The sequence below is a fragment of the Pyxicephalus adspersus genome, chromosome Z (assembly GCF_032062135.1).
Source record: "Pyxicephalus adspersus chromosome Z, UCB_Pads_2.0, whole genome shotgun sequence".
Lineage (NCBI taxonomy): Eukaryota > Metazoa > Chordata > Amphibia > Anura > Pyxicephalidae > Pyxicephalus > Pyxicephalus adspersus.
Window position 1 is genome coordinate 16,056,828 of NC_092871.1, and position 13,461 is coordinate 16,070,288.

At 39.3% G+C, this 13,461-nt stretch overlaps 1 protein-coding gene across 1 annotated transcript; it reads left to right on the forward strand.

Annotated features, from left to right (window-relative positions):
* The first annotated feature begins 341 nt into the window (after positions 1–341).
* ZNF541 (zinc finger protein 541) lies at positions 342–9,109 on the forward strand. The gene is made up of 4 exons (XM_072430837.1): positions 342–489; positions 4,218–4,441; positions 5,350–5,536; positions 8,476–9,109. Exons 2-4 carry the CDS (start codon positions 4,240–4,242, stop codon positions 8,933–8,935), a joined length of 849 nt encoding a protein of 282 aa, XP_072286938.1. The 5' UTR covers positions 342–489; positions 4,218–4,239; the 3' UTR covers positions 8,936–9,109.
* The last annotated feature ends 4,352 nt before the right edge of the window (positions 9,110–13,461 follow it).

A 13,461-nucleotide genomic window follows, 5' to 3' on the forward strand; every position in this document is an offset into this window, starting at 1 on the left:
TGGAACCAAAAATGTCACCAACCCCCATACCCGGAAGTACCAACTGAGCAGCAAGCTATAAAGTTTACTAACACCCTAAGGTTCCCTTTTTCATCCAATACTCAGCCTGTTATGTTCATATTAGTGAATAACAACTTTTATAATGGCTTTTCGCTGAAGACAACCAACCTGACACACCATAGTGACTGCAGGCCCAGCAACCACACAGCAACGCTTCCTGATTGGTGGGTCGCGCTTCTCAGTTGGCAGCCCCTGGACCATCTCTGGTCACGTGACGCACAGAGCCAATCAGAGAACGCCTGGCGGATGTCAATGCCTGAGTTCCTCAGTGGCAGCAAAGAGAAGAGCGGGAGGGGCCCGAGTGTGCGGAGGGGCCCGGGGCTGGCAGTCATCTTCGATCGGGACCATCAACACCATCACGTGTCTGGTTAGCAATCCCCATCCACACAGTGTGCTTGGCCATCATTGCTCATCAGGGACCCCTGTCAGGTGCCTTTAGCTCAAAATGACTGCTAGATTGTGATTGTATCTGTACTTTGCATATAATTGGCCTGTTCATGGCACTTTAAGTGCAAGATCCATACTATAAGTCATTAAAAATGGCAAAACTGTAAAAACATTCATTCCTGATTGTCTCTGGTTCTTCCAGCACCCCCAAAATGAAAAACCCAACATTTATTTCAAAGATTTATCTGGGGTGTGGTATGGGATCCTAAACTTCTGTGGAGAAGAATCTTGTTCACCCAAGGACAAAATTTAGCTTCAGTCTGAAGTTGTGGTGGCTGCATTAGTTTTCTTTTTCAGAGGTTTTCCCTGTTATATATGCAACTGATGATCCTGCCAGAAACTCTCTTGCTGACCCCCAAAGAGTCCTGAAAATTAATTGCATCTGGCCCTCTTGCCCGCCACTACGTATTGCAGCGAGTGATGTTGCTTCTACAATTCCCTGCATCACTCGCATCTATAGAACAGCCGCCTGTTCAGTTATATAGATACAAGTAATGCTGGGAATTGTAGTCTCGCCATCACTCCCGTCTATGGAACAGCTCTCTGTCTATGCATGGCTCGGCATTGGGATGTTCTATAGAAGCAAGTAATGCCAGGAATTGTAAGAATAATTTGAATGGTAAAGTTGCAGCTGCTGAAGAATGTAGTGTGTGGGGGCAGAGGTGCTAGAGAAAACTTGAGGGGGGCTGTCAGAGAACATGGTGCAAATAAAGAGAAGGGGATGGAAGAACCAACGGAGAGTAATGACACAAGTAATGCTGGAAAATATTTTATTTTTAATGAGAAGGAAAAACTTCCTCAATTTTTTCAATAAATTTCAAGTTTGGTCCGCGACTTGGTCTAAGTTTTTAATTTTGGTCCGCTGCGTATTTAAGTTTGACAACCCTGCTCTATTCCATATGTGCCAAAGTGCAGCATTGTTACCCTAGCAGTGTGTTCAGACTACAGAACACCTTCTTCTTTTCTTATCTACGTAACATAGGGCCTGGGTATATCGAGCACTCAGAGAGAATTGGTAAAACATTATGTTCCTTGAAGACAAAAAACAGCTCTGGCAGATATTTTTTTATCAAACTTATCAAACATATTGGGTCTGATTTATTAAAGCTTTCCAAGGCTGGAGAGGATACACATTCATCAGTGAGGCTGGGTGATCCAGCAAACCTGGAATGGATTCCTTAAAAGTCATTTGCTATTTGTTAGCAAATGTTTTCAATCCTGCACCAGATCCATTTCGGGTTTGCTAAATCACCCTGGTTCACTGATGAACCTGTATCCTTTCCAGCTTTAATAAATCGGATGCATTATCTGGGTGTTTATTCCACTTTTGCCATGTCTCCATACTGCTTCAATAGTCATGGTGGATATCAGCATTTCATGCTTCATTCGAATGACGGTCCTGGCGGATCCACAGAGGATGCACGACGAACGATCTTAATAGAAGTAAAGAGGGTGAGTGGGCAGCAGGGTGCCGCTCCGTCGTTCTCCCCCTCCCCTCCCTATAGAGTACGTATGTACATCGCTGTATGTACATCGCTCGTTCATGCATCGTGCAGTAGCTTGTCATTGGAAAGGATCGTGAAAGATCCTTTCCAAGGACAATTATTGCACGTGTGTATGCAGCCTAAGGCTACATACACACGGATCTTTCACAATCCTTTGCATGCATGAGTGTTGTACATACAGCACCGTTCTGCTCTATGGAGAGAGGAGGGGGAGAACGACGGTGAGGCAACCTACTGTGCTCCCCTTCACTTGCATTACGATCGTTCATCGTCCCGGATGGACGACGAGCATTGTACACACGCCAGATTCTCGTCCGATATCAGCCCTGACCCGATTATCGGACGAGAACTAATGCATGTGTGTACGTTGCCTAAGACTGTGTACACACGTCAGATGATTCTCACCAGATACGACCCGTTGGGCTTGTCTCAGACAAGGATCTGACATGTGTCCTGGTGGATCCACGAACGATGAAAGATGAATGACTCCAATGGAAAAAAAGGGAGGAGAGCACAGTGGGGTGCTGCTCACGTGTTCTTCCCCCTCCTCTCTCCATATATGTATAAACAGCGCTCGTTCATTCATCTTTTAGTCATTTATCTCTGCAAATTGTGAAAGACCTTTTACAACCTCAAAAATCGACCGTGGGTACATAGCCTAAGTCTTGGTAATCAGCCACCAGATCTTTTGTGCAGACATTTACAAGTTGGATGTTTTCCGCTTGGCTAATCCTTGTCCACTAGGTTTTCCTGGCAGCAATCTGAATCACATTTGCCTGTTGGGTTTGCTTCTTGCAACAGTTTCTTGGTCCCCCTACTGATCCCCCCTTATTTTTAGGACTTCTTTTAGGTGTTAAAGCGTACCTAAATTTAGAATTTTTACTTTACCTAAAAGACAACCCTTTTATTTAAAGTAAAATTTTTTTTTTTTTTTAAGTGCAGCACCCTTGCTTTATGGAAACAAACAGCCCGACAACAATGGATAAACAGAGTTAATGGATAGACAGAGTTTGGTCACCAGAATATCTTAGTTTCAGCAGTAATAATAGTTAATTAATTAATTTCTGGACAGTTGTATACAATGTACAGCACTGCGTAATATGTTGGCGCTATATAAATCCTGTTTAATAATAATAATAATAAAATGTCTGCCGGGGAATTGCTGTATGATGTGCATTTATTGGTGTGCTACTATAAGTTTTTTGGGAGACTGTTCTTTTTTTCCCCTTTCCCCAATTTTTTTCTTTTCCCCTTTACTCCCCCCTACAATGTTTGTTAATATTATTCACAAAATGTTTTTGACTTCTCAGAAGCCATTTAATGCAGATTGTTATCAAATATGACGATAGATGTGACAATACCTGACTGCTGTATGTACTTACTAATTTGTGTACATCATTGTTGTTCATGGTTGTTTTTTTTGGATGTCAAATTTCAAATCCTGGGAGGCTCTTGGCTGTTCCTTCTGCACATACCCGAGATCGTGACATACGAAGAAGGAGCAGCCAAGAGCCTCCCAGGATGCTGTAGCCTTTTCATCAATAGGCGCATGCGCAGTGAGATTGGCAATCTTTTTCCCAATCTACATCACCCGATCCCACGCCTGTGCAGTGCGAGATCGGGTGACTCAGGAAGAAGAGAGAAGAAGATGTCGGGGCCCGGAGCTTCCCCTGTGCCGAGCCGAAGATGGATACTGGGACGACGTGGAACCCAAATGAAGAAACCTCCCGACAGATAGATGGATCTGCGGGATGTGTTTTTTTGTTTGTTGCCCTCACAAAGAACAATAGGGACAACTATTTTTTTGCATCATAAAAGCCAATTCCATTTGAGTTCATCCAAATGGACAAATCCCCAAAAAAGTTATTTTTTTTGTTTTTTTTTTATTGTTTTTGCAATATTTGATCACATGAGATCTCAGCCTAAACCACTTACCACAACTACTGGAATTTCACTTTTGTTTTACTTTAGTATTACTTTGCAGGAAATGCTTCGGTATGGTGTTCTACAGGGAAGACCCCATCACTAGATTTAGCAAACGATATAAGAAAACAGTGGGATCGTAAACCCAAATACCCTGAATATCAAGATTTTGCTTCACACTTTCTTTAGGAATTGCAATTTACAGATCTTTTGGTTCAACTGATTACAAATTATTGATAAACTGCTCCCTCTGTTGCTTGATTGTCAAGTTTCCTATTCCAGGATTCAGAGCGCTCAAAGAAAGATGAGTCTGTATACTTGGAGTGTTGATCATCTCCTGCAACCAGATGACCCCATTGTCAATCTCAGACAGCATGTGTTACAGTTCTCCCCTGACCCCATACAGCCCAATCACCCAGGACAGAATCTAAAATTGACTTCCAGGACACAAGAGGAATTCCCAAATTGTGATACATTTCCTGCTATGAAAAATACAGTGGAGACAGGTATGTGAAAAGTGTGCATGGATTGTCATATGAACTTTTCAGGATAACAGAATCGAGTCATTGATACGGATTCTCTACATTCCACATACATTCTATTTATCTTACTGCTTATTGACACAAACAGAAGGAGCTATGAGATGTAGAGTCTGACTCACCTACTGCAGGATAATACAAAATGAAGCTTTGTAATGTGGAGTCTGATCCTCCTACTACAAGGAGACACAAACAGGTGGAAACTATTACATGTAGTGTCTGCCTCTTTAAAGGTTAACACTTAAGGTTGACACAAAAAGAAGGGAACTAAAGGACACAAATACTGTTTTTTTATTATAGGGTGCCACAGACAAAACATTTGTGTTATTCACCTGATTTAATAAAGCTCTCCAAGGCCGAGGAGGATACACTTTCATCAGCGAAGCAGGGTGATCCAGCACACCTGGAATGGATTTATTAAAAGTAATTTGCTAGCAGATGTTTTGAATCCTGGAACAGAGCCATTCCATCCCAGCTTCACTGATGAAAGTGTATCCTCTCTAAGCTTTAATATTTTAGGCCCATTGAGTCTGCTTCTCCTACTCTGGGTTGACACAACCAAAAAGGAACAATATGATATTAAATCTGTCCCTTCTACTGTAGAGGAACAGACAGAAAGAAAATATGAAATACAGAGTTTGTTCCTACTTCTTTAGGATCACACAGAAGAGAACTATGTCAGAAATCTTTACCTAGGGTTGTCCTGTCTGAGACAATTACCAACCATTTTGAAAGATCACATGTTAAAAGGCCCCCCAAGCATGAAATGAATTTGTTTTGTTTTTGCATAAAGAGGAATATTTTGAAAATAAGACCATTGTTCCACTGCTGGTTAATGGACTGTGTAAATGTTGACTTCTTTTTTCTCTGTTTAGATCTTGGTCTGCTGCACCCAGAAAGAAACAGATGTCCGTACAGCAAGAAACCACAACTGGAGTGCAGAGTGTGTGGAAAGATGTTTAGAAGTACAAGTTCTCTTACCAAACACGTTGCAAGCCATAGTCAGGAGAGAAAACATGTGTGCGACATCTGCAAAAAAGCCTTCAAACGGCAGGACCACCTGTATGTATCAAGACTTGGAGAGTTGATCAACTTCCTTAAAAAATTGATACAAATCAAGTATTTTTTGTAAAATTTTATGTAAATGGCAGCTGTACCTTCCTGTGCTAAACCTTCCCTAGCAGATTATTTGCTATTTGCATTAAATTCCAAAGTATAGTGTTTACAGGATAGTGTTTCCATGTAGTGTTTACAGGAAATCCCCTGTCTAGGACCTCCATCAGAAATTTCTGGGCCCTATACTAGGTAAACTTTCAAGGGCCCCCTCTCCTATGTCTAAAAGTTCCAGCATTGCAAAAGTCAAAATTTTTTGATCTGGGCCTGGTACCCTTGTCCTCCCTGAAGGCGGCCTTGCTTCTGACTATGCTGGAGGTTCCCAGAAACACTGCAACGGGAAAGGAAATATTAGTGCAGCTTGCTCACTTTTGATGGTCATCTGATGATTTTGGAACCCTTTTGATTAGCTGTATTGTAGAAGAGGTCTATTCAAAAGCAAGTATAAGAATGTTGTGAGAAAAGGACTCAAGAGGTCCTCCAAGCTAAATGCGTAGCTCAGTAAAGCCCTCTTAGAACAGAAAGTACTCATGTGTCTCATTCCATCATATCTAAAAAATGCTCAGCACAATAAGAAAAGCTATTCGAATCATTCCTTCACAAAATCCTTATTGGTAATACTTGCTTACAGGGGCTCAATTCCTACTTCAGTAGAAGTTATGGTTTATATACACTGCACTGGTCATTGCCAAAAAGGAAGAAACAGCTGAATGTATTGTGGAGTATATGCCTCTAAAATATTAAGTTAAATTGAGAAGCTTATTTGGCATTGAGGCGTAATGGAATGATTTGCATGTATTAAAATAGGAAATAACACTTATTTTTGGCATAGAAGTCAGATAAAGATAAACTGAATGAATTTTTTTGTCATTAGTTCATTTTATTTGCTGCATTGAACTGCCTTTCAAAAATATAGTGTAGTATCATTTGTATTTATTACAGTAATTACTGTATATACTCAAGTATAAGCCAACCATGGTAAGCACTTATGTCATAAATAGGAAAAATGCTTGATTAAAGTTAAAGTCTTGGGGGGAAAATGCAGCTATATCACATTTCACACTTCATTCCCATCATAGTCAGAGGATGATTACTGACTAGGAATAATCCCCCTTACTCGCTCTCCACCTATTATTCATAGGTGGTCACTGACAGGGAGTATTCACCCCTTACTTCTTCATCCCCCCCCCATTCTTCCTGCATCTACTGACTTTTCCTATCTCAGTGTACCCCCTACACTTCCCTGGCTATTTCCATTGAAGTATACACAAATTAGTTATTATTTATCTGCTTTAATTGCAAAGACCTGGCTTCCATCTGTCCAACCTCAATGTCTGTGGCCACATCAGTATTTTTATTATTGAATTTTTCCTTGCTGCACTGCTTTGCTGGGTGTAAGGGGACATAACATAAGAAAAGGTAAAAAACAGTAGACATGACCCCTAATATTCGTATAAGTATATATAGTAAGTCATGAATATACTAGATGAAGAACCACTGACTTGTATATGTGAAATTAAAATTGTGTAATTGTTCCATACCCGTGTGCCATTCATTGTCCCCTTCTGATCACTGACTCGCCGGGTAACAGACTCTGTTAGGGCAGGGATCAGCAGCTTGCTTGTCCTTTGAAGTTACTTTCAGTTTCACTCTGCACTGCAGCCAGCATCGAGGAGTCACACAAAGGCACACAGTATCAGGTATCGAAGGATGTCTTATTTGCGGGGGGGTGCTTTATTTTATTTGTTGGAGCAAAAATCAGGGGGTGGCTTATTTGATGGGAATGCCTTATCATCAGGGAAACACGGTAGTATATTCCATTTTTCATTTTATTGATAAAAAAATCTAACCACTCCTTATTAGTATTTTATACATTTTTGTTGTCAATGTAAAGTCCATTTCCTAAAGATCTTTTTATTAGTTATAAATGGAAAAATACATTTTTTCCACTAACTTTTTTTGGCCAGTTGTTATTCATCTTATTAAATTTTATTTTTAATTTAAATTTGTTTTTCATTTAATAGAGTAGTGAATCTTTTTTTTTTTGCTATCATTGGGGAGAATTCCCTTTACTTCCTGTCCTATACACTCAGGAAGTGAAAATATATCTTTTTAAGTCCTTTACGGAAGATTTATCTTCTGTTTCATTTCTTGGGGGGAATCCAAAGGTGTGTGGTCTGGTCTCATCCTCCTTCTTTGTGACATTGGTGATTCAGATAGTTGGACAGAATTAATTTCCCAAACTGGACCACATAAAAAAACATTGACAGAGATTCTATCCCCTGGCTGCTCTGGTAAAAAAAGGGTTGCCTTTTGAGCTGCAAGAAGTTAGAGGAAAAACTTTTCTCCACTTTTCTTTTTTTACATGGAACTTTATATTTTGTGCTGTATGGTCAGAGTCAGTTTTTGATACTCAGAACCTCAAGATCAGACCCAAGATCACCCAAGGGCCACACATAAAATGTAATAAATGTAATGCAAAAGAAAATTGGTACAGGTACATATCAGGGCAAAAGATACATGCTTGCTACAAGAGATGGTCAGGGACTGGGGACTTGCTGCTTGGGACAATCACAGACTGAATATGGTATGGGACACAGCTGTCAACTCCAGTCCTCAAAGGGCCACATACAGGCTAGGAATTTAATGTAAACAGTTATTTGCTGAAACCTTCCTAAATTTACTGCTGTCTGTTAGTATAAAAAAAAATTAGATAGGGGATTGATGATACATAGGTTTAGTGTAAAAGTAACCAAACTAGAACTCGGAAAAATATTTTCTTTACTGGCCTGCATAGGAAAAATTGTTACTTGTAAATGGACAGGTTCTATTAGAAAAATGTTTTCTGAGAATAAAAATGTTGCTTAGGTGTTTGTCTTTTCTTTTAGTAATGGACATATGCTGACCCATCAAAATTCTAAACCATATGTGTGCACCGAGCTAGGATGCAACAAAAGCTACTGTGACTCCAGATCCTTGAAGAGACATCTTATAGTTAACCATGGACAAGTTACAGGGAAGAATATCAGTGCTTTGAATTCCACTTGTAATGAATCCCTGAAAAAGGAACAACCTATGCCATTTCTTCTTTTACCTTTAGGCACTAAGGTGCAGAAAGTTCCTTTACAAGCATCTCTTTCCATCATGGATCTTATCCGGTACCAGATAAACTCACAGGAAAAGATGGTGTCAAATGAGGTTATCCAAGATTCCAGTAGGAGCCCTAGGGTGGAGGCAGAACATACTCACTTGGACTCTATTCCATCAAACACATATACTTTGGTAAATGACACCAGTGAGGTTTCTGAGGGTCCAAGAATTCTTTTATACCCAGATCAAGACCCATGATCAGAACCTTCAGGATTTTGGACTGAAGAAGCCTTAAACAGCATTAGTTCTGAGCAAAACATGTTTTCCTATTCTATGGATGGATCTTCACAGTGTTTGGTCCAAGATACTGCAAATAGTCAACCAGTGGAATATAATCTGAACCAACCAGTAGAAAAATATATGTCTTCAGCAAGCACCTCATTGGATACTCCACTAAGTGACCAAAACCAGAAACCTCTGGACACTTTATCCTCAGTCCAGCAAAGTTTTTCAAAAGTGACTCACCCAACTTATGAAAGTTACAAGTTGCAAAGTCAGCAAACCTTTAATTCCTTAGTGAACTTTCCATCATTGCTTTCCCAAGAACAATCTCAGAAACATCCCAAAATGGCAACCTACTTTGGTAGAGATGATGAACAAAAGCATGATTTTATGAAAGCTGATGCTCCAACCTCATACAGTTGTCCTTGTTCTGTTATTTACTCAAATATTGGAAATCAGAAAAGCCAGGTATTTGCTGATTGTCTTTCTTCAAATGCTCTCAAGTGCAGCAGTCAGCTGACAAGCAGCAAAAGTAAAGATGACCAGAACTTTGAAATTAATCACCAACAATCTCCTAGTAAAGAGCATGCTTTTTGTGTAGACAATGTGGTTTCTCCAAGCCAGGTTGCAGTGGAATATTTTCCATTCTCAGCAAATTTGCCAGAAAAAAAAACCTCAGATTTTGCAAGTTTCAACATGTTTGAGGTAAGTAAGTAGCACAGAATGAGTGAATGAATGAGCTGATAATGGTACCTACTGTATATAGTTGTTTACTTTTTTTAAAAAAAAGAGTGCAACTCTGCCCCTTTATTTGTAGAGCCTCCCAGGATACTTACGTCACTCATCCTGAGAGGCTCTGGCTGCTCCTTCTGCACATGCCCTAGTCTCAGGCATGCGCAGAAGGGGCATTTTTCCTCCTAGTGGAAAAAGAAGCCGATCTCACGTATGCTCAGTGAAATCGTCTCTCTCTTTTATTCCCCATTCATAGTGGCTACGTCACCTGATCTCGCACCTGCGCAGTGCGAGATCGGGTGACGAAAAAAGAAGATGGAGGAGAAGATTGAAGATCAGTATTTCATTTTTTTCACAGAGACATTAGCACACTTAGGGCCTGATTTATTAAAGTTCTTAAGGGTCAGAGAGGGTCAGACTTTCTGGATCCCCCAGGTTTACTCATGAAAGTCTGTCTTCTCCAGTCATGGAGAGCTTTAGTAAATCAAGCTTTTTTGTCTTGTGGCTGCACTGTATTGTACATTTTGGAAAGGAATGTAGCCAACCTTGGACAGCAGTACATGTGGAGTGGTGATTGTTAAATGGACTAGTAGATTTAGATTGAAGTATATAAGAGAAATATAATGTAAAGCTTAACTGCATCACTTTTTGAGGAGTCACACCAACTTGTTTTTTTTTTTTACATTTGGGATTACGTTGCCATTTAAGGTATTACAAGCTGATTATGGTAAGCACCCCTGTCAGGGTTTAATGGATTGTCCAAACTGCCTAATTGCTCCTTTTACTAGACGTCTTGACCTTTTAAATGAAGTTTTATAATACAGATTTACTGACGTGATCAACAAGTAATACAACTGTTGCATTGGTGACACAAAAAAAAAAAAATCAGCCATGTTACTGCTACTGCATCACAATGGTATTTTTCTGTCTTAGTTATGCTTGCAAGGGTAAGTGTTGAGAAGAAGTGACATTTTTAAGAATCATAGGTGTTACATTTTTTGCACTATAAGCTCTATACCCAAATATACTCTTCTAGGCAGCAGGCGTCTTAAGTATTTGTTTGCTAGGAGATACTGAAGTTTACAGAACTCTATTGTGTTTTATTTCTGAAAATACCTACCTGGTTGCCACCATGACCCTTCAGTACTTATAAGCCACTGAGCTAAACAGATATGCAGATAAGAAATGTAGACTTTCCCCCAATTGCTTATCTTAGTGTATGATTCTGACCTCACCATTATCAGAAGGAGGTCATCAATGGCAGCTCTGGTTTTTCCTCTTATATTAAGTTTACTTTAAATACATTATTTGCACGTCTCACTAGTTTTTTAACTGTTGGCTTGGAAAAGATTGGATGTGTGATAGATTTACCGTGGATATTCATATTATACTAGACGTTACTAATTAAAGTATATATTTAGCTTTCCAGTAGGTTTTAAGTAGGTAAGTATATCTTTAGCTTTCACAATTAGCACATTCTTTTGATAAAAAATGTTCACTATGCGCTAAAATGCAGAAAATAGAATGTACAAATGTGTAAGTTCTGCAGTACCTATTTACTACCACAAGATGGTGTTTGCAGACAGCATGGATGAGTGGCTATAATAACACATTGCAAACAATTAATGACAATAAGTTTTTGCTGTATCCTTACTGCTGTATTACTTTTTTTAGTCAGAAAATACACATGACCTTCCTTGTGAAAAAAGCAACAGCACTGATTTTACAGACAGGTAATGTTATCAGCCGGTATGAGGTATGACGTTGGAGATCTTTAAAGTGTATGGAAAGCCAAATCTTTTTTTTTTTTACCTTTACATTGAGAGGAGATTGGTGAGGAACCCTGACAGTTTTTTCTGTCGTCCTGTTGGAGTGGTTTTCTCTTCATTACAATCCTTATACTCTGTGAGTAAAGAGAGTGTGTATGCTCTGCTGTATTAATGATAGACAACCCAGAAGGTATAAAAGAGAAAACATTCTTTAAAACACCTCACAGTTTATAATGTTTACTATAAAGGTATTTTATATAGCTCTTTCACATTTTAGATTATACTGTATCCCATATACAGAATTGTAGACATTTTCTAATGTGACATTTCCCTGCAATCACTTCCTGATTAAGAACTGGTGGGATAACACAAGAGTCAACTAGAAAATACTTTGGCTTCCCACTCATCCCAATCAAACATGACTAATATATTACTTGATGAGCAAATATTGCAGCCTTTACATGCATATTTATTTGCAAACAAGGTTTATGAACCTCAACATATTTATTTGCAAACAAGGTTTATGAACATTACTTAAAGGCCACTAGAAGAACTATAGGATTCCTTTCACATACCTGAGGTGCCAAGTGAGCCTCACTAATAGTGCAAACACTCCTGGGGTAAGAGGGCAGGGATTGTAGGGACAAACAAGCAGCATAGGTGTCTGTGGATGATTTTGGCATCACGAAAACCTATAACTGATGTTATCAAGCAATTTAAAGTAACAATGAGATGTACATCACCAGAAAAAAACCATGCTGGGGGTAAGACAATGCCAAATCAACAAGCAGAGAAGGAGACAGGAATAGGCTGGGTCAGTAAAATGTGGAGTGAAGAATATAGTGAAGAATATAGCATATAGTAGAAATTGTAGGCAGTATACAAGGCAGGTCAATAAACAAGGTAAGCAGAAGAGACGCACAACATTTCTGTGTTGCATTCACAGGTGGCCATGCTGTTAAAGTGTTGTGTGTAGGGGGAAGTTTTATATAGTGAAATGTTACTCATTGTTTTTTGCTATTTAGTTTCCACCTTAAATAGCAGGTGATCTTTGCATTCCTCCTGTGTTACTGTATGATTGGAACCACAGCAGGAACCAAAGCAGATCTGTGCTGGCTTAGTCAGTTTGCATTCGTCAGATGCATAGTGGATACATGAAGCTGTGCTGACACGCGGCATTCCTATATCTACCATAGTCAGAACGCTTGTACTGGTGGGGACAAGCTATGTTGTAGTGTGACCACAGTATTTAGATTGCCTTAAAGCTTCCTAAAAAATACAGTTTTTAGAAGGTAAAAAGGGTTGAAGCTTATTCTAATCTTTGTAACCGTATCTTACAAATGGGCTGGGTTCACAAACAATTTAACGGGTTGTGTAGGTTGGCATGACAGTCCTTTTAAAGTTGGCTGTAGTCAAAAGAGAGTGGTCTCAGCCACATGCAGATTACAAACATGCAGGTGTTTTTGCCTTAAATATTTATGTCTAAGAACTAAGCGGTTGCCCAATGCATCTGCTTATTTTACTGAAACTGTATATGGCAGCAAAAGACACTGAGATAGCCAGCAGAATTTCCCCTTCAAGATTGGGGGCTTTAATGAAGATGTCCCAGTTGTTGCCCACTGTTGAAATCTGCAGACATTTATTGTAAAGGTTTACCCTTGTAGTAGCAAATCTCAATAGACTTTATCCAAGCCATTCACATACTTAAAGCACACTTAAATGTGTAGTTGTGTTCTTATAAAATTGATTGAATTTGTTTTTCTTATAGAAAGGATTGCATCACTGACTTTAAAATTGACGTTAGACAAACATTTTCTATTTTGTCTATTTTTTATGCTCAGTAATAGAAGAATAAAATATGACATTTAATTAAGCCTTTACTGTTTTGTCTATTATTGTGTTAATTTCTTCCCAGAATTTACATCTATGTCTGTACAACAGGTTGTCAGCAGCATTACGTATGATGGAGTTATCAGATTCTCATGTGGCCTTACCTAGTAG